This window comes from Canis lupus, chromosome 22 (assembly GCF_003254725.2).
Source record: "Canis lupus dingo isolate Sandy chromosome 22, ASM325472v2, whole genome shotgun sequence".
NCBI lineage: Eukaryota > Metazoa > Chordata > Mammalia > Carnivora > Canidae > Canis > Canis lupus.
Window position 1 is genome coordinate 58,875,521 of NC_064264.1, and position 26,880 is coordinate 58,902,400.

A 26,880-nucleotide genomic window follows, 5' to 3' on the forward strand; every position below is an offset into this window, starting at 1 on the left:
GTGCGTATCCACCGTGGCACTATTCACAGCAACGCTATGGTGCAAACACCCCCAGTGTTCATTAATGGATGGATGGACAAATTGTGGCCATTCATCCACTGAATGTGGTCCAGACATGAAAGTGAATCAAGTACTGTTTGGTGCTACCACACAGGAGAACCTCAAAAATGTTGTGTGAAGTGGAAGAAGTCAGGCACCACAGATCACATAACCTACATATGACTCCAGATGCTTGAAATACCCAGAATGGATAGATCCCATCAACACCCAGAGCAGATACCAGTCTGGTTAGGGGACCAGGGGCTAGGGTAGGGTGGTAGGGAGTGACTGCTCAGTGGGTATGGGGCGATGGAAATGTTTCAGAACCAGAGAGAGCTGGTGTATAGAGAACATTGTGAATGTGCTGGGAACCACTTTAAAATGGCTGGTTTTATGGGAACTTCGCAGTGACAGCCTGCTCCAGAAAAGGAAAGACTCGTTTTATTCCCAAAGCCAGACTTCCCATCCAAGAAACAAAGACTAAAAAGAAGTCCACTGACAATGGCAGGAAAGTGAGTACATGATGTCGTGATCACTTTTCCCATCAAAGGGAATCAAGGAAAAGCTCCAGGAGGGCACAAGGAGACTGTGGGTTTCCATCGCAAAGATACACACGTTCCGCTTTGATTGAAAGCAGATGCACCCTCCTCATCGGCTGCATGTGGTAACCCCCCAGATGGAGACGCCACTTATAGACAGTAGAAATGATGGTGCTAATGAACAGCGTTTATCCCCCAAAGGCTGCTCACTGTAAACACGGACAAGCTGCAGGCCTCACTACGATTAGGAGCAGTTGAAGGCTTAGGGGCTTGCCACGTTGTCACAAGACAGTGACATTCTACCAGCCACAGACAAAACTGAGCACAACCGGGGGAAATCCACAAAAGTCAGAATCAAACTCAGAGCAAATGTTGTGTGCTGAGGCCCCTGAGCACTAGCCTGGGGTGAGTGGAGGATTCGTGTGTCCAAGGTCGGGCTGCCCACCTTCCGACACAGCCGTCCTGGAGGAAGAGGAGGCGAGCGAGGGGTCACAGTCCCCTTTTACCACGTTCTTCAAAGACTGCATACAATGCTTGTGCTCCGACTCAGTATTTGGTGATTTCTGCCTTGACTAGACCCTCTGGAACACGTAGAGGGTAGAGCTGGAGAAGCCAGTGACTCCAGAACTGGCCTTGGCCCAGAGGAAGCCCCGAGGGGACCTCTCAAATCTCCCCTTTGTTGGAGTACAGGGGTCCCCCGCTTCGGGATAGATCCCATCCATCAATGGCACCTTAATCTCCATTGTGTATCTTCCACCCCAGAGAAATTCTTCACCTCTTCCCCCACATCCAAAAGTAGAGGGCAACGTAAGAACAGTAACAAAGCCCAGAGGTGAGGCCCCTATGGCCCTCGGCCAGGTGAAAAATAGTCCCTGGCACAGACAGACCCTGTCTTGTTTATCCATCATCCTCCAGCGAGCACTGTGCTTCCACTCTTTGGCTGTTGGGGAAGACGCTGCAGCAAACACAGGTGTACAGACACCAGTTCATGTCTCTGCTTTCAGCTTGTTGGAGTAGGAGGACCCCCAGAATGAAATTACTGGATCATCGGGCAGTTCTCTGTCTCATTCTTGGAGGAACTGCCATATGCACCCCCATCAGCTGCACCATCTCACGTTCCCACGCACAGGGCTCAGGGCCTCGATTTGTCAACATCCTTACCGGTTCAGCATTTTGTCTTTTTACTTTTTAATAATAACCGTCCATGTCCAATGGCTACGGGCATAGATGTTTATAGGTTGCAGAAACCTGTAATTCTCCTGTGTATGTAAGTAGTGTGTGTGGAGACAGGGGAGATCACTTAAACATCTGGGGATCATTTGATACCGGGGTGCAGTCCACATTTCTATATCTGTTACATGCATTATATTGAGATAGAGATAAAATCTTAGAAACTTGTGTGAAATTTTCTTTTTAGCTGAAAACACTTTTTTCTTAAAAAAAAGCCAAATAAAGTGGATCTTTTCATCCCAACCCAATACTAGCATTTCACAATAACATCACTTGAGTTTGGGATGACTTTTCCTCACATTTAATTTTGTTTAAAAAAAAAAAAAACTCTAGGACTTCTTTAAGCCAGAAATCACTGTTGCAACTGTGGCAGGAGATGGAAGTTTACATGTAATGTTCTGGGAACATAGCTCTTTGAGAATGAAAAGTGTGGTTTCAAAAGCAGCGCGATGAAAAAATGCTCATCTGTCGTTACCAATCGTAATTGAACTCTGTTGTTTCTGCAGGGCCAACCAGGGCCAGTGGGCCCCCAGGGATACACTGGGCCTCCGGGCCTGCAGGGATTCCCAGGACTGCAGGGCCGCAAAGGTGACAAGGGTGAAAGAGGGTCACCCGGGATCACAGGACCGAAAGGAGACGTGGTACGGTGACTGCTGGTTCTCCCTCCACTTTTGCAATGGGCAGTGGGTGTCCTGGCCTCCGGTAAGTTTGTTTGCCTTCTTTACAGGGAGCGAGAGGTGTTTCTGGATTCCCAGGTGCCGACGGCATTCCCGTAAGTGTTTTTATACAGTTAGGATTTTTAAAACAGTGTATGCATGCAAAGCAATAGGCTTATGACTTACAGAAACATCTCTAACTAGACCTCCTGTTTTGTTTATATCATGAGCCTGGTAAGGCTATATTGTGCATACTTTTGCCCCTGGAGTCCAGTCAAATATTGGACAGATTGTTTCCTTTGTAAACGTTCTTCTGGCCTTGGCTTCAGAATCCAGGCTACTTTGCTAAAGCCGGACATTGTTTTGTAATAAAAAGCTCAAGTGTTACTCAGATATGCTCAATAAGAGCTGATCTGGAAATTTCGGTGGAACCTGAATATAGAGCAGTGCAGCTGAGAACATGGATGTAACCAAGCCCTGCCAAACATTGGTGCAACTTCCCAAATTCTCTGAAGTCAACTACATGTAAATGCAAAGAAGAAAAGACAGGGTTTGTCTATGAGAAAATCTCCAAATGCAATAAAATGTGTTTTTCTAACCTAGTTTACTTTACTTCTTGTGGCATACAAAAATAAACAGAGCGCCTGACTCACAGCCCTCTTCACAAGGACCCGTGAGCAGATTTCCCAGGGTCTGCTTCCTGCAGATCCTGGCCATGGGGATAGATGTGTTTATCACACATGTGGTTGACCGTTGCTGAAGTTTGAGGAGGACATCTGCTTTAGGAACCTCACCCAAATGCACATGTCTGGGCCCTTCACATACCCATGCCTGTGTCAGCAGCCTGTTAGCACACACATGGGTGTGCACACAGACACACACATACACACAGATACATTCCCAGGGCTCCATGAGCAAGACCCCTGCCTTTAAGGGGAGCGAGGGAGGGAGCTCCTGAGACCCATCACCAAGAGGCCATGATTGATCTCCAGAGCCCGTCTCTCATCCAGGAGAAGGAAGCTCTCAGCTAAAGAGAGGAGGCCACCCACAGAGACCTAAGGCCTGGGTGGCGGTGACCCTGAGCATCACCTGGATGGGGGGGTGGGGGGGCTCACACGCACCAGTTACAACATACAGCTGTGGACGAGGGAGTCACTTTCCCATCAGTCAGGATCTCGAGAAATTGGCAGAGGTGAAGAACCCTTAGATTTCCAAGGGTAAACAAGGCAAATATTTTCCTACCAACTGCCTCAAACTAAATCGCCCGTTTTTAAACTGCTCTTTTGAGCTCTTTGGGCCATCCACTGGTTTTGTCTTCTGGAAGCTGAAATCTGAGTTTAAATGGAGTGATCTCATGGAAAAATATTGTAACTAATCTGAGTCATATTTTAATTTGTTTTTCCACTTGATACCCATTTAACAAGAGGAGCAAATATTTTGCAAGTCAGAGAGGAAGTATCATCACATGAGGGAGTGATCCTAGTGAGCATGGAACCAACAGGTTTCTGCAGAATCTCCATGCAACACAGCCTCGCTCGCTACCCACAGAGCTCTAGAACTGCACAAAAGTGAGCTAAAGTGCCACCCGCCACCTCGAAGCAGCTCAGGAATGTAAAGTTGAAGGACCAGGCTAATTTTAGCCGTTTAGAAATTGTACATAAAACGTGATATACAGTCAGATCTTAGAGTTGTATTTAATCAGGTGTTGAGCCAAAATGAGCCATCAGCTCCATATAATTAAAATTTTTCTTTGAAGAACCATTTCAAACTAACATCAGGTTGATATATAACTTGAAATGACTTAGATCAATTCTAAGAGAGCAAGAAAGACCAGCAGCAGACAAATAATTCAGGAGAGGAGTGAAGACCTCAATGTAAGAAAAGCATCACGGAACCCCACAGATTGTGAGCAGAACACCTACTGAGCATGTTTTCTCCTGCCGAATTTGAAGGATCAGCTTCCAGGACCCCTTAAAAGCAAGCCTTTACTTGCTGCTACCAGGCAGCTATCTACACTGCCGGCTGGAGTGCTTGTGCCTCATCATTTACAGGGTAGTCAGGATTTCTCGTGTCCCCTCAGAGGGCCGACTGGAAGTCTGTTGGATCTCTTCTTATCTGACAGTTCCAGTTAAAGCAGTACCTTTGGATATCTAAAGCAAAGAAACATACAACAAAAGAAAAATGCTACTTTTCTCATCTTTCTTAATATTATTCAGAGTGCAGGCCCTCTGTGTAGGATTTGTTCATTTCTTTTGAAATGTCCCAGATTTTTCAAAGTAAATCTGAAAGGCATCTGACATGGCCTCAGAAAATCACTCTGGAACATATGTTTGGTCTGTTGTCAACAAAATCAAAATTTTAAAGAAGCTAGTAAGATAGCCTATATCTGCACATCTGCTGTAGAAGAAATAGCAGGATGAGCTGTGGTCTTATGGCACACAAACCCAGCCCCTGGATGTCTCAGGAACCAGATGAACGCAGGTGGGATGCCCACAGACTCAGCCTGTTTGTTTATTCCAAAGACACTTGATCACGATGCCCTCCCTCCCCCAACCCCAACATCTCAGAACATCTGACCTGCTTTCTCTTTGAGTTTAAAATCTAAAAAGGAGTGTTCCCCCCATGAAAGCAAATGAGAGGAAGTCCGTTCTTCTACATATGGCTCAGTCACATGAAATCCTGTCGAGGGTGCGTGAATCTCTTACCATGTAGGATATGGGTCCATCAAACCCACTTTCTAAAATTCAGTTGGGCACAAAGATAAAGGCATTCTTGTTGCCTAGTCTGCTCTTTGCAGGACCTAGCTGCTTCTAGAATGATTTCTAGAATTTTTAAGCCTACTGTGTCCTGTCCCTGCAAACAGACCCCCCAGTAGACCGACAATTTACTGCTTTACCAGAGCCCATGGGAAACAGACCTTTGTCTTGAGAGCCTTTCTCCTGCTGAGGACTGTGCCCGTGTGCCTCTGTTTACTTAAATCTTTCATTCGTCTGCTCGTTGGGGGTTATCTCTCCCCTTCGGTTCGTGCAGGGTGAGAGGGTTTAGAGCTGTTGTATCATAGCGCACATGAGAACTGCAGTGCGTATGCTGGAAGGCTTACTTACTTGTCTCCTCTCAGGGACACCCTGGGCAAGGTGGGCCCAGAGGACCACCTGGCTACGACGGCTGCAATGGGACCAGAGGAGACGTGGGCCGGCAGGGACCCGAGGGTCCTGCGGGCTTCCTCGGCCCTCCTGTAAGTACCAGCACAGGCACAGGGCAGGCCACGGGTCCTTGTCTCCAGGCGCTAGCTGGCTGGGACTTGTCAGCAAAGGCATGGGGGATGTCGTGTGCCTTTCGAGGGCCCATCCAGAAGGCCCTTTGAGACATGGTCGCAGAGAGACTTTCTGAGGAGGGTGGGTTGTCCCCTGTTGCCCCCACGTCGGGGGTGAGTGGGCGTGCTCAGCCTGCCTCTCACGCTGCCCCCCATCACTCCCCTGTCCTCAGCTGGCACCCCGCTGACGTGGCCCTGCAGGCAGCTCTGCATGCCTCCCCTGGGTCCAAAGAACTTCATTTTCCTTAGCCATTCTGTAAACGAGATAGGAAATAATTGATTTGGTTGATATTGTGTAGTTTTACCAATGTCAGCACAGTCTGCCCCGTGCAGCATTTCAAGTAACAGCAAATAGTGGGAATAGCAAAACTAAACTAAAAAGGCTTAAAGCTTGACAGAATGCCCTGTTAGGCACCATTTTGTTAGATTCTAAAGTTCTCTGGGACATGAGAAACATTCTCCAGCTCTGACAGGTAGAAGTGAGCTCTTTTTCATGAAAGACTTTTTCGTTTTCACCTATTTTGTAGACTCCGTTTTCAGGTCCATGCGGAGAATCTTGAAGTGGTCTGCAGGACTGTATTGCTACCCTCGTACCGGCAAAATAGTGCCCCGGTCAGGGTTATACCAACATCTTATTTGGTAAAACTTTTTATCTAGAAGAGCATTTTTAAGGTTGGGGAAGAGCAGTCACACCTTCCTCCCTGTGTTTCCTGCTGAAGCTAGTGGATTTGTCGCCCCCGCCTGCAGATCCTCCTCCCTCAGCTGTGTCATTTACATGTGTTTCAACTTCTCAGTGAGGACCATCACTTCCTAGTCTGCTCTAATGTCATGAAACTTTCATCATCAACAAATATATCCATTAGCTTAAAATACTGATGTCATATACAGGCATTAAAAGACACTTATGTACATATGTATGTGTACACGTACCACATATATTTGTCAGGATTCCAGTTTTACAGAATGATCCATATCTCTCCCCAAAATGGTGCTTGAATGCATGTGTGTTAATATTTGTAGCACCCTAATGCCAAAACTAGACAAAAATATTATTAGGAAGAAAAATAACACGTTGATATCCTAAAGGGTTAATTTACTGAGCATTCATTTGGGTTTCTGAAGATCACATAAGTGATTAACATTTTAATTTTGAAGGAAAATATTGGGTAACTATAAAAGCAAAAATCTCACCTCTGTGACTGGTATTCAGAGTAACCTAAATGAGCCATAAGGACAATAGACATTGCCCATAAGGTCAGTATTTAATCACCTCGATGGCTATAGCTGCACTGACTATTAACGGGTCTTTCTGTGTTTTCTCTGTCTGCCACGTGCATGCTACCCTAGGGGCCCCAAGGACCCAAAGGGCAGAAAGGCGAGCCATATGCACTATCCAGTGTGGACCGGGACAAATACAGGGTACGTTTGCTAGATATGGGACTTGAGACTAAGCAATCAGTGTAAATACCTGAATAATAATGATGATTTCCAAGTATGGTTGAGTTGTGAGGATGTGAGAATGAGGGGACGCCTGGGGTGGTGAAACAACCCAACACCACGATGTTAAAAATCATCAATTTCCCATTGGGGTGACATTCCACTATGGGTGCACACCTTTCCCGTATTCACAATGCCCCAGAGAGGAGCTAACATTACCAAGTCCCGGGAGGGCTGATATAATGTATATGTTTGTTTCCAAAGTTGTGATAAAATGTAACAAAATCTAAAGATGATTAAGAACCAGAACTCTTAACATTATGTCTTCTCAACTAGGGTGAACCTGGAGAGCCTGGATTGGTTGGTTTCCAGGTAAGCTCTGTTTTTATTAGAGAATGTCCCAAGCAGAACTTTAAGGACTCGGGACTCCAAATACCAGCCTGCCTTTCTTAATAGCTGACTGTGTTGCCTCTCCTTAGGGTCCTCCTGGCCGCCCTGGGCCTATAGGACAGATGGGTCCAGTTGGAGCTCCAGGAAGACCAGTAAGTACCGGGTGTGTGGGTACTTGGACCGCTATCAAGGCGGATCTAAAGATCCAGCTTCTTCAGTGCTGATGCAAGTGGAAGCTTCACAGTACAGCTAGGATGCTTGTGGTCACTCTAGAAAGTGTCCAGATGAAATAGGTCATCCTTTGCATACATTTTGCTACTATTAAGATTGAAGAATGAGGACTTGAAATTTGTGGGCACCAGATCACCACCGACTACGTCAAATTTTGACTTGGTGCTGGCTGGGTGCCCTTCCAGTCATACAGAAGCTCTCTCAGCCCCACACTCAGCCTGCTGGTGAGGGGCCTGTCATCCCTGGGCCAAGGAGATCAAAGTTCAGTAGGTGGATAATGGGGTGGTGGACTCTGCCTGAGCATGGCCTCATGGCAGGTGTACTGCACCTGGGTGTGACTATCACCACCAGTGAGATATTAGACATCAGTTAACCAAGTGGCCCTAGTGCCCCACCCAAGTGGCAATCTACACGTGTTCTCTACCTTTGCAACTGAATGACATGGTGAGTTGCAACAGGACAGATGCCCGGGTGAAGGAGGGCTTTCCGTGGGGAAGGAAAGGACCAGAAGGGAGAAGCCACTGCCCCCACCACCCCCACTGGGCCTCTGACTCTCATTCCCCAAAAGTTTAGCAGTAAGACACACGGGCCTCAAACAACATAGGAGAGATCTGGCTCCAGGTTGAGAGAGACCGTCTTGCAGAAAACCAGTGAGATGAGGCTTATGTGATCACAGGTACTTTGCTCTCCTGCTGCACAGCTGCCGACTGGCTCACAGCTCACGTACCAGCAGTGAGGGACTTCATCTTTAAATACACAGTTCAGGAAAGTCTAGAACAACAGATTGTACCTGCCGTGTCCTGAGCTGATTAGACAGCTACAGATTCTTCTACAGGCCGTAAAATTGCCCGTACTTCTTTGTACTTAAACACTAACTGTTCTTCTCAGGTGTGTTCAAAACCTCATCCTAAGCTTAGTGTTGACACTGAATGCTTTGCAGAAAGACAGTGATGTTTGCAGATGGATTTTCAACCCTGCCATTTGAGCCTGTACATTAATTGTGTTCATGCACATTTGCTGACCCACTAGCAACAAGTGCTACACAGTGTCCTGGGGGGGGGAACCCTGCAGAGGAAGTCTCTGCAGTGACATGACCTGGGACCTTGCAGGGGATCCGAGCAAGCAGGAGTAGGACATGGGTGAAGTCAGAAGCCTGAGCTCAGAAAAGCAAGCCCAGAAGAGCTGTACGTGGCCAGCGGGCAGGTTCGGAGAGCCAGGCCTGACCCAGCCCTCCGCCTCCAGCCCTTCCTCCCTGCCCAGACTAATGTACCAGAAACCTCTATACATACTACACAGGCTTCTAAACATACTGTGGATGGCTTTCCCAGAGCTTTCTAGCAGATGTTATCTAGGTCCTGGGATAAAGAAAACAGTTTACAAATTTCTTTGTATTTATGCAGGGCCCGCCTGGACCCCCCGGACCAAAAGGACAGCCAGTAAGTTGGTTATGGGGGCAGGAGGGGGTGCTTCCATCCTTGTTTGTACCTTTCCTGACCATAGAACTACTTGGTTGACAACAATGTTATCATTTATTTCATGATGAGAATGATTTTGTAGGTTTTTGAGACTTAATGTTGTAAATGCCAAAGATAAATCCAAAGGTATGCCTGAGGTAGCCAGCACATCAAATAAGTGGACCTGTTGAATGATTCATTGTTTGCAAATCATGTAACACCTGCCATTGTGTGAAAATCACGCTGATGAGTGTTTGATTGGAAATGCAGATCTAAGAACAGCTCCCGTTTATCTGTACATGTTAATGCCCAAGAAGGGACAACATGTGGCTGTATCTGTGTGGGGGAGCCAGTGGCATCCTTCCTACTCAGACATAAGCAGGCTGTAGCAGAGGGTGATGTCAGCCTCTGGGGATCCATTAGTGATTTTCAAGTCAAGCTTGAGCCCAGAGCTGTACAGTTTCCATCAGAGAACGGTCACTAAGTTGGATGGAGCACCAGAAGGTAGGTAGCCTGTAGACAGAGCTAGGGTACAGGAGGTTGGCAAGGGGAGTCTGTGATCAAGACGTGACATGAGTCAGAAGTGCTGGGCTGTGGTCACCAACATTTAAAGACCATCCCATGGCCTGCACGAGACTGAGGACATCCCTGAGCCCACACACTCACATGTCTGCTCCACAGAAATCTCATCTCTGTGACCTCCAGGGAACCCTGGCTGCCACCGCCACCGCCCCCGCCCCCTTTCCCATCACCTCTGACATGGCTTCCGGCTGGGGCTGGAGCTCGTTAAGGCAGCTGCCCCCACCACTGGGCTCCCCACCGTCTTGCAGCCCCGAGCAGGGTGGGAACGGCCCAGAGCCAAGAGAAGCGGATGTAGGACCGGGCGGCCGAGCCCCAGGGTCGCCTCAGATCCCCACTTGGCTGCAACACAAACAGCCCTCGCCCTCCACCAGGTCACTTCCTGGGGACTTGGACGACCAGCTCGGGGGGCAGAGGGACGGCAGGGGCCTCAGCAAATCGCATTCTCATCTAGCCTGGCTGCCTTTCTGTGCTTTGATTTCAGCTCCCAGCCAGGTGGGAAAGGAGCAAAAAAGCAAAACTTAATTAAACGCTTTGTTTTTCTTTTCGGAGACGCTCCGGGCATGGGAGGGGGCGGATGGTATACTGCTGAGAGAAAGACCAGATAGTGCCCCACGTGATTCTCTGTCGTGGTGGGAATGTGGAGACCCTGGGGAGGAAGCAGAGTCGTTTGCAGGCCAAAGAAAAGAGCACGGTTCCTAAATATGCGTGAGTGTGGCGGGCTCATCTTGGACACTGGGGTCAGTTCAACACATGTCCCTCCCACTCGTGAATCTACTGCACACTTGCTAAGTCGGCCACCCTACGCCGAGGCTCACCATCCCCTACAATCATGAAAAGGGTTGGAAGTGTTTGTGAACGTAGGGTTCTCTTGCCAAAATGAGAAACAGCTGAGGCAGAAGGGACACTGAACCGTGATCCTCGGTCTGATACAGGATCCCAGGGCAGATGGCTGCTTCCTGGGTCTGTCACTCGAAGACCCCCATCTCTGTAAACAACAGGTGTACTAACGAGTCCGAGGGACCCTGGAGCAGGTCTGAGCTCAGCCCCGCACCGTCGGTGAGGCCTCTGTCAGGGGACACAAGCTCCCACGGCCCGCGGCCGCCGTGTTGGTCGTGCGGCCACAGGGTCGCAGGGTCACAGAGCGCCAGCTCAGACGGCAGGTCACTCGGCCAACGTCCCGATCCCCAGGATGGTGAACAACAAACTAAAACATTCCCAAGGGTAACAGAATAACTGCTGTTAGTCTGTTTTCGAGGTTTTGCTTAGAGTATAAAATACAGACTTCCTAAAAGCACAGTGTATTAAAGAACAGCTCGTTGTTTTTCTCGATCCCCTTGGTTTCCATCACTCAGACCTCGTCTTGGCGAATGCGCAGGAGACACTGGGAAGTGCCACTCTCCAACTCCGTGTGGTCCCAGCCACGTTCACCTTATGTGCTACCTGGGCTCAGACTTTTATTCGGTTTATATGTGGAACTCACAAAAGAAAGGATATTAATCTTTTGTGTCCAATAGCTTTGGGGAGGAGACTCCAGAATATTCTGCAAGGATAATTGTTCAGTATGCTGCAAATAGATCTTAGGTTTATTTTTCTAAAAATATATATATATTATTATTATTATTTCACTGTGATTAATGACTTTTAAAAACTTAGAAAAATTGTTTCTCTTTTCAGGGCAACAGAGGACTTGGCTTTTATGGAGAGAAAGGAGAAAAGGTAAGGAAACAATACTGGAACGTGGAGGTTTTCTTAGTTAGTGGTTAGGAAGTAAATCGTTTTAACGACTGCTTTTCGTGCAGTTATCTTTTGACCATTTGCATAGGAAACAATCACTGTAAAGTGCCAGGCTTTGGAAGGGGCTCCAACCATAGTGATGGCTCTCTGAGACTGTGAAAGCCAACAGTGTAGGTTAGCCCCGACCAGACCTCTGCTATAGACATGACCTTGGCTATCTGCAGCACCCACAAAGTAAAGGCATTGCCTGAGGTGTCCCAACGTGGGGAACCCCAGTGATTGAGCAGACTGAGGTGATACCCACAGGCCCACTCAGGGACCAGGCGGCCGGGCCCAGCAGGAAGACCCCGTGGGTGCCTGTAAATCACTGCGCTGCCAACACAAAAGGACTGCAGGCCTTCAAGAGCATCACTTGAGGCCATGTGTGTGAAAATCTCAACAAGCAAAGCCTCACCAACACGTAACCCATCGTGTACACCACAAAGCCACCTGCCCACCATGAAATATGTTTGTTCTGTGGCCTCACCGTTTGCCGATTCTCATTTTGTTTTCTGCTGTGCTTTTTGATCAAACAGCACACTAAGTGGAACCCAGTACTGCTCAGATCTAGAGGGAAAGACTTCTTCTTTGTGTTATTACTGTAGAAAAAATTTTAAAAGCATGCCATTGAAAGATCCAAACGCATATGATGAAATATGATGGAACAGTAAAATAACATAAAAAGAAGAAAAATATAGGAAGAAATCACTGGGTGGAAGGGAGATTAGACATGTCAAGCAGAATGAAAATGAAGTGAATGTCTATAATCTCCAAAGAGTTGATTCAAAAATTTTTTTAAGATTTAGTTTATTTTATTTAAATTCAGTTTGCAAACAGAGTATAACACCCAGTGCTCATCTCATCATGTGCCCTCCTTATGATTCAAATATTAATAAGAAAATATCAGTGCCCTAATAGGTAAAGGGGAGGTGAGCAAGCAGTTCCAGGCATTTTTTAGATGTGATGTTAGTGGACTCTGAGAATACACCACAGAGTCCTCCTTTATACAGCTGGTAGGTCCTGTCACTTCACCCCTGGTCATACTATGCGACATCTGGGCCCAAATTTGTAATATATAGTTTACCTATGGAAGTACCAAAGAAAAGACAGTAAGTTTCTCTTTGTGTCAATTAGTTCCTGGGAGGTGAAGCCACGTATCAGGCAGGAAACCTTGTCTAATAATGTTCCAGATTGATAGGCTCCTCCTGGTCTGTGCATCACATGGAAAGTGTTTCTTGCTAATGTTAAAAATGCAAACTTAAGATACATTTTATTGAAGATGCTACCTTTTATAATATAAAAACACCTTAACTGGTGAAACAGTGGTGAAACTGGTCTCATCTTTCATATTTTAGGCATTTCTTATACCTTAGCCCCAATCTTGGAAAGCAATAGAGTAATACGTTGATAGGAAGACATTTAGCTTGTGTACAGAAATTCATCCTAAGGAGATAACACCACAGAAGCGAAGGCAGCACAAACTTGTGAACAACTTAAACAACTTTTATGAATAAATTATAAATGACTATTAATGCAGAGAGGACACAAATAATTTTCCATTGTGACCATTTTATTTTACGCTGTGATCATAATATTACAAAATAGATATACTTGTGGTAAATAATATGCAAAAATAGAAAGCAGTTAGTGATGATGAAGCTTGATACTGTCTTTCCAAGATAAAGATTACTGCTTCTCCTAAACCATTCACAGGGCGACATGGGGCTGCCAGGACCCAATGGGATTCCATCAGACACCCACCATGCCATCATAGGACCCATGAAGGAAATGTTCCACCCAGATCAATATAAGGTAAAGAAGCTTCAACAAAATTGACTATATTACTGGTAAAACTAAAATAAGGAGAAGAAAAAAAAGGAACTTTCTTCGATCTTTTAAAACAATAACAAAGTGGGAGGGTCCTCACCATCTAACTGGTACATCAGGTGTGAAAACACTGCCCATGGTCACATAGGTGCACTGGTCTGTTGTCTTAAAAAATTGTAACAAAAAAAAAAAAATAACAAAAAAAAAATTGTAACAAATTTGAGACAATACGAGAATTCATAAAACAAACTCAAATGTATCCTTAGTGTGCAGATCTCCTGTGTAGGCATAGGTCAATGGTCAGAGCATAATTCAAAGCCAGGATATGGAGCTATCTGAGCAAAATGTTGTATTTGGCAAAAATGAACCTACTTTTACTTTTTGTTAACGTGGAGCATCGGTTGTGGGTATTTTGCATCAAAGTCCAGTCTGATTTTTATAATTTCCATGAATATTTTTGTCTGATTAAAAGTGTATACTCTTGGAATCTAAATAAAAATTAACACTCACTTTGCCAAACTCACTCACTCAAACGGGCCACTTAACCTTTCTAATGTCCCAGCTCCCTTGTGCTAATTGAAGATGGTAACACTCAACCTCATATTGCTGCTGAGTGGAGACCACGTGAAAACCTCAGATTAGGTCGGGCACAGGCGGTGCCTGGGAACCAAAGTAAAAACCCCAAACATAGAATCTGATTCCAGCTCCCAAGTGTCTGTCCCGATGGGGTTCGGGTGGGAGAAGGCAGGCTTAGGGAGGAATCAGTCTGGGTGGCTGTGCCTGACTTCAAGGGGACAGGGTGGCGTGGCCATGATGGTGTGAAGCAGAATTCAAGGGAGAGTGCAGCAGGCACAGGTGGCAGTGAGCCAGCTAGTTTAGGGCAGGACGTCCCTGGACAAGCAGGCAGGGGGGCGCCCCGTCCAGTCATCAGGTGGGATCCAGGCGGGACTCGGGCTCCTGGTGGGGCCTCAACCATCAGCCAGATGATGGAGCTCTGCCCCGTCTCAGGACAGGAGCCAAGGGTGCAGTGAGGCCAGAGCAGGTTCAACCCATGCCGAGGGGTTCAGGCTGGGGCATCAGATTTCCTTCATCTTCTGCCACCAGGATGGGCTAGGGCTGGGGCCACAGGAGGCCGCTGCAGGCAACAGGGGTCCTGGGTGCTGTCCCAGCAGAGATGGAAAAAGAACCCAGCCAGTCACTACATTTCTTTAACCCTTTTAGACTAAAAGGAGTGGGGAAAATATACCATATAAAATTGACACCGCTTTCCAAATAAAGTCTCTTTTACCTGGGGTTTTATTTTTTTGAAAGATTTTATTTATTTATTCATAAGAAACACAGAGAGAGAGAGAGAGAGAGAGAGGGCAGAGACACAGGCAGAAGGAGAAGCAGGCTCCATGCAGGAAGCCCGACGTGGGACTTGATCCCGGGTCTCCAGGATCAGGCCCTGAGCTGAAGGCAGGCGCTAAACCGCTGAGCCACCGGGCTTCCCTACTTAGGGTTTTAGTATATTCCAGTGTGTCTCTGCCTCAGAAGACCCTCCTAAGACTATTTTATTCAAATATTATCATCAGGGGCTCATCCCTGGGCGTGTGCTGCAGCAGAGCCTGCAGCTGGGAGACCACCCTCACACAGAGCAGACAGGCAGCCTTGCAATTGTATGAAACGGAACACGTGACTTAACTGATGATGTGAAAATCCAGAAGAAATCACACCTTTTTTCTCTTGAATTTTGAAGCTGCAAAATGTAGGACTTGTTGATTCTGATGCATTTATAATCAGTATTTACAGTTTCCATAAATACTTTCCAGCGATCACAAACCCTGCTCCATCGTTTCCGTCCTTGAGTTACTGGTCTCATATTTCATTGTCTTCACAGGGCGAAAAGGGAAGTGAGGGGGAGCCGGGAAGAAAAGTAAGTGAAGTAGTAGCGCGGTTTCTTCCACTGGGCACCTGTGCAACAATGGGGCACAGGCCTCTAGCGGCATCCACCTGTTAGACCAGGTGGCGTTCACTTGGATGCTTCTTTTCAAAAAATGGCTTTAGAGTATCTTCACTTGCATCACAGACACCAGCGAATCAACATTTTCTGGGGTTTGGGAATGCACCTAAGTGTGTTAAGAGAGCAGGTGTGTGGGCAGAGGCTCCGGCACATTTGGCGGCAGCTTCAGTTCCAGGTCCCTGTCACACCTGCCCTGTATTCCCAGCCCTCCCAGCCATCACCGGCTGTGTGACATCAGGGGTATCCTGGATCAGTGGTAATCCAGGCCGCCTGGCCAACTTTGTGTGACCCCAGCTCACACTGGGATGGACCGGGGACCCCGGGAGGCAGGCTGGCCAGTCGAGGGGCTGGAACCCCGAGTGGGTGAAGTGGGATGGGCCAGCCACCTGACGTCTCTGCTCTCTCCTAGGGCATCTCCTTGAAGGGAGAAGAAGGAATCATGGGCTTTTCTGGCACACGGGTAAGCCATGCGTGCATGCTGTAACTGCAGTTTGTTTTGTTTTGTGTTTTCCGTAGACTGCATTTTCCAGAGCAGTTTCAGATTCCCTGTGAGGTTGAGCTAAAGGTACAGAGATGTCCCAGATGCCGTCCCTCAGCCAGCATGCACAGCTTCCCTCACTCCTAGAGCCCCGACCAGAGCGGCCCCCCTGGCCCATCACGCTCCCCGAGTCCCTGGTGTTTGAGACTGTGAGCCTCTGTTGGAGGAGGGCAGGAGCAGACATCAATGTTTCTGTCAGGCTAACTTAACCTGCAGTGACACAGTGTAGACTGTCTCCAACACAAGAAGTTGATTCTTGTTTCTTGGAGAATCCAACAGAAGTGTCCCTAGCAGGACAGTGAGAGGAGGGGCCTGGGGTGTCTCTCCCAAGGAGATTCAGCACCTCTGGCTCCCGTTCCCGAGTGCAGGCCTCTATCTTCAGCATGTGGCCTACAAGGACACCTGACGCTTCTGTCCTCCTGTCAGCTGGAGCTCGGTCACCTGCCGAACCTAGCAGCAAGTGAGCTGGGAGGTGTGGCCAGAGCTCTGGGCCAGAACACACAGAAGGGGGCCTGGCAGTGACTCTCTGGTAGCCACTACCAGAAAAAGACATGTTTGAATCTTCGGAAATAAGAAGCGACTCCTGAGAATGTTGGGGTGCAAACCTTGTTAGATTTCTCCCCGTTGAACCACAATGTCCTTATTCATTCTCCATATTTCTTTAAGGGCTAGATATAATGCAGTACGTGAAAGTGTCGCTAAAACAATTCGCTTCCTTTAGAAAATAAAAGGGGTCCTCAGATGACTTTGCTATTTCATAGTGAAGTATTCTATGTTAGCCTGTCAGGTGCCAAAACAGTGCCTTCTGGAAAGTGTTGCTGCATATCCTGAGCTGGTGCTTCTGTTTTCTCTTCCACCCAGGGTGCTCCTGGCTACGATGGTGAAAAAGGGTCACCGGGACAAAAAGTAAGTTGGGTGCATGAGACGGGATCTGCTCTGGGGCTGAAACACCTTCCGAGGGTCAACTGTGAAGGACTGTGCTCTTCCAGGAAAAGAAGTTATCCCCAGAAAACCACATTTAAAGCCCTGCATGTGCAGTAGCATAAATCATCTTTCCTCCAACTCTTCTGCGATGCCTGAGGCGGACCACTCACCTTTTCCCTCACTTTTACACACCAGCACATTGGCTGTGTCCTTTGGCACCCTTCTTCATCATCATGTGCCTCTCTTAGGGAAGTCGTCATTGGAGTGGCTGAGTGCCTACCTGCCTTCTTCATATGTTGATCTCACAATTTTGATGCTTGATCTTCAGTGATGCCCCAACTAGCTATTTTTATTCTGTGTTCTGTGGACAGGTTTTTGGCAATTTTTTAAAAGGAATTATGAGAGAAATGTGTCACGAATCTGGATCAGATTTAGAATTGTCTGAGCACAGGTCATGTGACAGAGTACATGCAGAAATGGTTCTTTGAATTAGTGATTTAATTATGTTCCCTATTTATCATTTTTGGTCATTCGATCGCAGAATATCTAGCCCACCTCCTTCACGTTGTGGACGCCGGTGCTGTCCTAGCTCCGTGGGCATCGTTTCAGTTGCCCAAGTGCACAGGGAGCAGGTGCATCTGCACGTGAATATAATTTCACGGGAAAGAGCACACCTCTTCCATTCTGCCATCTGTCTTCTTTCACCACCATGCCTTGGAGATGACTCCATGTTAGCATGGACACACCCATGTGGTTCTGTCAACAAGCTGTCCAGAACTGCAGGCCAGAGAGGATGCCACGTAGGTGCCTACAACCCCTCGCTGAGATTCCCAGCTGCATGCTGTGTACCACCATTACACAGTCAGCATTATGGCTCCTGCCTGTTGGGCCCATGGCCTGCTATTTTTATCATTAAGTCCTAGTAGGTGCCTAGAAATAGACTTTTCAAAAATCAATTCAGCCTCCGAATCGGGACTCCATTGAATCGTGCTCATGGCTCCATCGGGGGTTGATGGTGGGGCATCAGGAGAACCAGAAGGACGTGGGCTCATCAGTGTCCTGCAGGGGCTCCCCCTTGTTTGCTCAGAGTCTGCAGATGGACTTGGCCTTCCAGGCTCAGTGTCCAACCTCCACAGGCAAAGCCCTGAGCCCAGGCTCTGGCCACTCCCAATAGGACCAGCCTTGACTCCTTCCTACAACCTTGGCGGCTCCTACTCTTCCCGTTCCTGTCCTTTTATCCCAGGGATAAACAGGGATAGCCAGGGAGCTAACACCAGGGTTTCCCCAATGACATCAATCTTCTCATGACATTACTGAGGGGTGTCCCCAAAGGCAGCATACCTAGAGGACAGCTGTCCAGGCTCTACTCCAACCAAAGGCCAAAAGGCCAAATTCCAGTTCAAGGATTTCAGTAATCAAGTGAAGAGACAGGCGTGAGGCCGACATGAACATCTCCAAGTACTCCATCCCCACCTGCCCACATAACCCAAGTGCTGTTGTTAATATTTTCGTTGCTAGCCATGTGCTAGTGAAATGATGATTATGATTTTTTTCTACACCCATCACTAATGAGTTATAGGCTTTTGAAATACAGTTGGACACAGCTGCCCCCTGGACTCCTTGTTTATGTGAGACAAGATGCTCGCAGATGCCACCTGGGGCCTCTCATTGCCGTGGCCAGATGTTGGGACCGAAGGCCCACATTGTCCAGGGGAAGATAGGGACACTTCCGGCCAACCGGCCGTCTCTGTGGGGAGACAGTTTACTCAACTCTCCAAATAGGAAATGTCCGGGACACACACAAAGGACGGAGTCACCTGCTTGCTAGACTGCACTACACCTTGGACATGACAGCTGACTGTAATCATATGGGACAAGCTGGCACCATTCCCGACTGACTGTCCAGTTACTAATCTAGTCCCCAGATAAATCCTCCTTGACCACACATCCCTGGCTTCCCCCACCCCTGTTGTCATGCCTGCACCTAGAAACACAAAGAGAAGCCTTGAAATGGCTGTGTTGATTCTTGCTGTGCCAAATTGGGCTTCCAGCTGCCAGAGATCTCAGATGAACTGCGAGTGCAAATTCTTCCCTTTACTCTGCAGACTTCTACATAATACCTGGCCCACCCCTACCCTCAGTCAATCCACCTGCAGATGAGAATGCACAGGGAACCTTTTAGGTCATTATTTTGGCTTTTGGGGGTTCCAACTGTTAATAGTCTCAGCGAGAGAAATCCTGCGTGCTCTTTAATTTTTGTCCTGGTTCATTGTAATACCTGGTTCATTGCAAAGCACTCAGACATAGTTCAGAAGTGTTGGTGGTGTTTTGGCTTATTCAACACGAGTGGTGAGCATGTAGCCCTGGGGGTGCTGGCTACTGCTCGGTGATGACGTCCTGCCCAGTGGACAGTGCTCAGGTGCTCAGGCCCACGGGCACGTTTCGCAGCGTCCAGTGCTTTATCGGGGCTGGACTGTTATGCTGGGCCACACACAACTCAGACTGAATACCTAGTTGCCGGCTCCCATCACTGGCAAGCTCTTCTAGTATTTCTGGCCTCTCTCGGGAGATGGCCTCAAAGTAGATCAATTTAGCATCAAAGGAATTTGCCTTCACTTCTGAATCTTCAGCTCCACCTAGTGTGAAAGGGAAGCTGTCTAAATCAAAGGTCCACCACGAAAAACATGACACCAACCCCGTCAGTGTTCATTCTAAACAGCAGGACTTTGAGCACACGGCTCTGGCATTTCACAAAATCTTGTAAAATAAGCAGAAGGTGGCACCTGGCATTCTGAATGTGAGCCCTCACTGTCCATATTCTTTAGCAAGAGGGAATGAATTTCTAGATTTTTGTAAAGGCTTCACGTATATGTCCAGCTACAATGCAGCTCCTGAGGGCAAATGTTCTCTTTCAATGAAAGCTCGAGGGAATTAGAAAGTAGCACTTTGCACTTTTTAATTGAAGAGAAAAATTCTAAAGTAAGAGGCATTACTGCTTCTGTTTGGTGTTCACTAAAATTTTTCAAAGCCCCTCTTGCGGGAAGGTTTTAGTAGATGGATCCATCCTAATATCGCTGAAGTGGGGCCTCTGGGCTTCCCGAAGTAACTTAGCAGAACGGATGCAGCCCCGCCTTGTGAGCAGGTGAACCTGAGCAAGCAAGCTGCTCCAGAGGAAGTGCTCAGGGCAGAGGAGCTCCAGGAGGAAGAGGTGGCTGCTGCCACCATGGGGACACCTGCTGTACCGGCAGCCCCATGCCTTCGACGGCAACAATGGCAAAGTGATGGGGAAAGTAGAAGGCAGGACGGAACAAGTATGAATTATGACATTCAAGGGACATAGCAGCCCAATGTCGTCATGTCTGGACTTTGCATCCTGATCTGAACAAAACAGCTTTTTTTAAATAAATTTATTTTTATTGGTGTTCAATTTAACACCCAGTGCTCATCCCATCAAGTGCTCCCCTCAGTGCCCATCACCCAGTCACCCCCACCCCCTACCCACCTCCCTTTCTACCACCCCTAGTTCATTTCCCAGAGTTAGGAGGGTCTCATGTTCTGTCTCCCTTTCTGATATTTCCCACTCATTTTTTCTCCTTTCCCCTTTATTCCCTTTCACTATTTTTTATATTCCCCAAATGAATGAGACCATATAATGTTTGTCCTTCTCCGATTGACTTATTTCACTCAGCATAATACCCTCCAGTTCCATCCACGTTGAAGAAAATGGTGGGGATTTGTCGTTTCTAATGGCTGAGGAATATTCCATCATATACATAGACCACATCTTCTTTATCCATCATCTTTCAGTGGACACCGAGGCTCCTTCCAGTCTGGCTATTGTGGCCATTGCTGCTAGAAACATTAGGGTGCAGGTGTCCCAGCGTTTCACTGCATCTGTATCTTTGGGGTAAATCCCCAGCAGTGCAATTGCTGGGTCGTAGGGCAGGTATATTTTTAACTGTTTGAGGAACCTCCACACAGTTTTCCAGAGTGGCTGCACCAGTTCACATTCCCACCAACAGTGCAGGAGGGTTCCCTTTTCTCCGCATCCTCTCCAACATTTGTGGTTTCCTGCCTTGTTAATTTTCCCCATTCTCACTGGTGTGAGGTGGTATCTCATTGGGGTTTTGATTTGTATTTCCCTGATGGCAAGTGAGCGGAGCATGTTCTCATGTGCATGTTGGCCATGTCTATGTCTTCCTCTGTGAGATTTCTGTTCATGTCTTTTGCCCATTTCATGATTGGATTGTTTGTTTCTTTGCTGTTGAGTTTAATAAGTTCTTGATAGATCTTGGAAACTAGCCCCTTATCTGATACATCATTTGCAATATCTTCTCCCATTCTGTAGGTTGTCTTTTAGTTTTGTTGACTGTATCCTTTGCTGTACAGAAGCGTCTTATCTTGATGAAGTCCCAATAATTCATTTTTGCTTTTGTTTCTCTTGCCTTCATGGATGTATCTTGCAAGAAATTGCTGTGGCCAAGTTCAAAAAGGGTGTTGCCTGTGTTCTCCTCTAGGATTTTGATGGAATCTTGTCTCACATTTAGATCTTTCATCCATTTTTAGTTTGCCTTTGTGTGTGGTGCAAGAGAGTGGTCTAGTTTCATTCTTCTGCATGTGAATGTCCAATTTTCCCAGCACCATTCATTGAAGAGACTCTCTTTTTTCCAGTGGATAGTCTTTCCTCCTTTGAACAAAACAACTTTAAGAAAAATTTTTTTGAGACCAAAATCAGGGAACCTTGGGCACAGAGTGGATAACAGGTCATTTTAACAAATAGTTAGTGTTATTATATATAATAATGGTATTGAGGTCACTTCTTTAAATCCTGTTAGAGTACAAATAAGCACTGAGCATCTTTCCTGCAGGGGAGCAGAGGACTGGATGGCTATCAAGGCCCTGACGGACCCCCAGGACCCAAGGTGAGCTCGGTCTTCCCCTAGCTGGCATTCGGATCACCTGCCGTTCACTCTGGGGGAGGAGGCATCCACCGTCCTGTGTGATAAAAGATAAGCAAACACACGACACCCAGGCCTGGACTGATGAGGTGGACAGGGACTATTAGTCACAGGTGTTGGGGCCTCACACTGCTGCCCACCTTGCAGAGGCACGTGGAAGTCACACCCAGGAGCAGAGCCACTCACTGGGGCTATGGGAGCAGGCGTTGTAGTAACAAGAGGGTGGGGTACCTCTATTCCCAGGGAGAATATGATTAACTTGTTTGAATAATCTCACAGGCTGGCAGGGGGGTGCTGCCTAGTTGTTCAAGGTCAGGTGATGGGGATCCAGCCAGGTGGGGACACTTTCCTGCTGGGTGAGAGAGCGCAGCTGGGGAGGATAGGGGGACTCAGTGGTTAGACCTTTGGGGTCCTGAAAGGCTCAAGAAAGTTTAGGTCTTACCATCCAGATGGTAGGATATCGGGGTACAATGGCATTTCACCCCGCCCACCTTGTGGGTAGCTCAGACACTGTCACCAGTAATGGAATAGTCTGGCACTATAGAAAGTAATCACCTGAGCACTTCTGGTGCTTGAAAAAGGGATTTCAATGTGGGATTAATACCTGCCCACTTTGTTGAGTCTTGGTGGGTCCGGCTGGTGGCTGGGACACTGGGACCACAGCACAGTGGGGGCCGTACCCCAGCTCATTTTCCACATTCAGCTTTATTCCCTGCAAATATGCATGGTATCCAAAATCCTGAAGGCAGATCTCACATCCTTCTGTTTTCCTCTTTTCTTCGTGCAGGGAGAAGCAGGTGACCGTGGGCCTCCAGGTGCCCCTGCATACTTCCCTCATCCCTCCCAAGTTAAAGGTTCGTACATGGTTTCTCCTGCGTGTCTCTATCACACATGTGTCCTCTTCTGTTTTGGACATGGTCATGAACTTGCAAGAAAGGTTTTCTAAGCAAAACAAAAGAGATGTTTAGAGCATAACCTCTGGAGAACATTGGGTTCATGGACAACTCCCCTCGTTGCTTGAATATGGTGTCATAGAGAGATCTCCACTTCATCTCTGCCAGAGAGAGTGCCCTCTGTGTTCCGGGTGCGACCCCTTCACTGGGAGATGGCTTCATTTCTGCATGCCTGGCGCAGGTCCTGGCTTTGCCATCTGTAATATCACTAAAGAGATCTGGTCCTCCTGCACACAGTCTTCATGGCAGCCACCCAGCCACCCTCAATGCCTTTTGCCCCAAGTGTACCGAGGTGCTTCTGCCCTCTGCTTGCCAATCCGAAACCCTGAACTGGCCACAATCCATAATCTGTAAACGGCCACATCCTTTTAACCTTTGAGGAATCCCCACGTATCTGCCCAGATGTTCCCACCATCCCAGAGGACCCCTGACTGTAAGTGAAGGGGTCTTGCATGTGTTGTAGTGAATGCCCATCTCGTTATTTTACTCAGCCTTCCAGACTGACAGGATCATATGGAAATATTCTAATTCTGTGATAAGAGCAGTGGTCTTTGAACCTTTTTGAATGTGTATCCTTCTAGGTCAAGAAAAAAAATGTTTTCAGCACCCTCTGAATAATCGTATGCGTATTTACTTATGGAGGATCCTCATTGTACAGAGATCCACGAGGACAGGGTTTTAGCTGCTGTGGCTCATTGCTGCATCCCTGATTTCTAGAACAGTACCAGGCAGGTAGTAAGCTACCTGAATGGACTCAAAAGTGTATGTCCTACCTCATACAAATCAGAAAGGGATTTTAAAGGGTGAGTTCATTGGTTTTCTTTTTAATAAAGACGGTCTAATATTTAATTCCCTGTACCTAGTAGATGGCCTGGCTCTCCCTACCATATGTGTCCAGGGGTCATACACTTGGTGTGAACCACCTGTCCGTCTAGAACAACCTTTGCATGTGTTCACCCAGTGTTAATGAGAACATAGATTAGCACAGGGCTGAGACAGAGCCCAGTGAAGCCCCCGAGAGATTTCCCTCCAGGGTGGCCTTGAAGGAAAAACGCCATCGGGTCCCCTACACAGATAGCTGGGTTTCATGTGTTCTTGCAAATTAACACATACGGATAAGTGAGTATATTTGGAATCCATGCTCAAGACCTCGGATGGCCCTCCCCGGGCAGCTGGCACTCACCCTCGCCCTCCTGACTGTGGAGTCCAGACGCGCCTGCCAAGCCAGAAGCCCCAAGAAAAGGAACATGAGGTCCGCTTTCTGTTAGTGATTTGGTTGAAATTGAAAGACTGCCTTTGAGGCTTTGGGAACATAATTTTTTTTAAATTAATGTTGGCCATTTTTCAAAAACATCACTGACTGAGAGCCCAGAATTCATCTATTTCCCGTTTTCACCACCTCATATTTCTGAAACCACACTGGGAAGGTGATGGTTTTAAATTGGTGAGTTGGCAGGCGAGGGCTCCTGAGCACAACAGGCTGATAATGAGCGGATTCCCTCATGGAAGAGAATACTCGTATCTGCACAAAGTAGCCTCGTAGGAGCTTGTCAAAACCCGCACGGCTGGAGGAGACTTGTATTTTTTTTTTAATTATTACATGGTAACTAAAGCAATTAATCTTGCTCTTCTTCCTAATTAATGAAAGGATCTGTGGTTTTCACTTTTATTTTGTCTCTGCCTACCCATTCCTGAGGGCTAGCATTCACACAGTGCTCCCCGGGGCCCAGGCCCAGGTCTTAGTTGCTCTCATCACATTGTTTTACTGGTGGAGAAATTGAGGCATAGAACTTCCATGACTCACCCAAGGTCACGTGTGTAATGAATGAACCCAAGGTCACTCAGGTCCCCTGTGTCCAGAGCCCAGCACCCCACGCCCACCCCTCTCCACAGGGCATAAGCACCCATAGAGCAGACTCCCCACTTTCCACACCTTGCGTGTACAAATCAAGGATGATGCTGGCACATCCTCTCCTTAATTTAAGGACTTGCTTCTGAGATGAGAAAATTAAAGATCCCATTCCATTAAGATCCCATACAGAGTGATGGCTTTCCTAATAATTAGTAATACGTACATAGTAAAACATCATAGTGTCTTTTCTCTCATTTTTCCCAATTATAGTCCAGAAAAATGTATCCTACAGTAAAGCTTTGCTGTTTACACTGCGGGAGAACACCTCGAAGCCACTCTCTGTTTGTTTAGGGATAAGGTCTGTAAGAGCCCCCACCTGTGTTCTTCATCCGTCACACAGCTATGGAGAGCTATGGAAAGCGGCTCTGGGCTGGAGTCGGGCCTGAGGAAGTGGGGCTTCAAACAGGAACCAGCCCTCCTCACCTCCCGCGCTGAGCGCCATGAACACAGGGATCCCTAGTCCTGCCATTCCCTTCGTTATTCCCGTTTAGACTCAGCTGTTTATCCCTCCTGATACCCACCACAGCTGTTCACCATTCCCCACAGCCCCGTCTGTCTCCCACCTGCATCACAGTGTACCCGTATCCAGTGGTCAGGCTGCTGTGTCCTGAAGCCTCAGTGCCCATGAGCACCATGCCTCACCTGTCCATTAACCTGGGGCTGTGGCACCATTTGCCCCCACGACTTGGTGGGAATCAGATGAACATGAAGTATTAAACACTGAGCCTAGAGCACACAGCAAGAGCTCCCAAATGTTACTATCACTGTTATGTTTATGCTCTGTGGTTCTCAATATCAGATTTCTCCCCAAAATAATCTTTTCCCTTTTTGAAACCGAGATCTGTAACTTTTTGGCATTCTCTGCCTCTCTAGTCTTTTATGATATTTATGGGAATCTTTTATTGCTCCTATTTGATTAGGAATGAGCTCCCTGGGGTGCTTGGGTGGCTCAGTTGGTGAAACATATGCCCTCAGCTCAGGTCATGATCTCAGGGTCCTGGAATCAAGTCCTGCATCAGGCTCCCTGCTCAGTGGGGACGCTACTTCTCCCTCTGCCCCCTCCCCCCCCCAATTCGTTCTCTCTCTCTCTCTTTCAAGTAAATAAATAAAATTTTTTTAAAAAAAGGAATGAGCTCCTTAAAAGTAGAGACTGCCATATATTAACCATTTGGACCTCCACCACCCTTCACTGCATGTACGAGACATACAACAAATAAATAAATACACATTTGGTGGAAAAGTGCGCACTTCAAGTGGGTACTGGAAGCAGTCCTGTTCTTACCATGGGGCCCATCTCGGTTGCAGGTGCCAGAGGTGACCCAGGATTCCCAGGGACCCACGGGGATCCAGGAAGCCGAGGTGAACCAGGAGACCCGGGCCCACCAGGTCTCCCCGGCCCATCCATCAGAGATGAAGGTAATCAGCTCCGTGGTATCAGAAGTGTGTCCCCCCCAACAGGTGTTTACAGAGAGCCCTGGGCCCTTACTGACCACTTGGCTCTGCAGCTGGCCTCTCATGCAGAGGAGGCTCAGCAGCTCTAACCAGTTAGGGGGCCTGTGCCACAGGTCTTCTGGGGAGCAGTTGACCTGCAATGAGCAATACACACAGGGCTGGATTGTGCCGCTGACAAGCAACGAGCATGATGCTGTCAACTGACCGGGATGAGTGTGGGCAGTAGCCAGTCCTCGTGGCCAGGGTCACAATTCTCACACCATTGTTGGGGAGTTTTCTTGAGGTGGAAATATGGTGAAGAAATCTAGTGAGAGCATCTATCCTTAGGCTACTGATTGGACTGTGAACTATGGGTTCCTGGTGGCCTCTGGGGGATGAAAATGCCAACACAGATGTTAAATGTCCCAAGTCTCATGCTACTCATGGTCACTGTTGGATTTTTCAGATGGAAAGAGAGGCTTACCGGGTGAAATGGGCCCCAAAGGGTTCATAGGAGACCCAGGCATCCCTGCACCGTACCCCGGCCCACCAGGCACTGACGGAAAGCCAGGACTCCGAGGACCCCCAGGGGCTGCTGGACCACCTGGACCAGATGGTAAGTGGAAGGATACTCAGGTGCAGACAAGAGGCCCAGCCCCTGTCAGATTCTTACCGGGGTTTTCCTGCTAAA

At 47.6% G+C, this 26,880-nt stretch overlaps 1 protein-coding gene across 4 annotated transcripts in view; it reads left to right on the forward strand.

Annotated features, from left to right (window-relative positions):
- Positions 1–26,880, forward strand: part of COL4A2 (collagen type IV alpha 2 chain) — a 538,879-nt gene that overhangs the window by 468,809 nt on the left and 43,190 nt on the right. For 3 of the 4 annotated variants that reach the window (XM_049099366.1, XM_049099365.1, XM_049099364.1), the window contains exons 5-20: positions 2,315–2,449; positions 2,536–2,580; positions 5,583–5,699; positions 7,125–7,196; positions 7,551–7,586; positions 7,694–7,756; positions 9,236–9,271; positions 11,546–11,587; positions 13,358–13,456; positions 15,351–15,386; positions 15,883–15,933; positions 16,873–16,917; positions 21,804–21,857; positions 22,681–22,747; positions 26,064–26,174; positions 26,656–26,805. In XM_049099366.1, coding sequence (XP_048955323.1) covers positions 2,315–2,449; positions 2,536–2,580; positions 5,583–5,699; positions 7,125–7,196; positions 7,551–7,586; positions 7,694–7,756; positions 9,236–9,271; positions 11,546–11,587; positions 13,358–13,456; positions 15,351–15,386; positions 15,883–15,933; positions 16,873–16,917; positions 21,804–21,857; positions 22,681–22,747; positions 26,064–26,174; positions 26,656–26,805 — 1,159 coding nt within the window. The remainder of the gene's footprint in view (positions 1–2,314; positions 2,450–2,535; positions 2,581–5,582; positions 5,700–7,124; positions 7,197–7,550; positions 7,587–7,693; positions 7,757–9,235; positions 9,272–11,545; positions 11,588–13,357; positions 13,457–15,350; positions 15,387–15,882; positions 15,934–16,872; positions 16,918–21,803; positions 21,858–22,680; positions 22,748–26,063; positions 26,175–26,655; positions 26,806–26,880) is intronic. The other variant, XM_049099367.1, reaches the window with a different exon arrangement.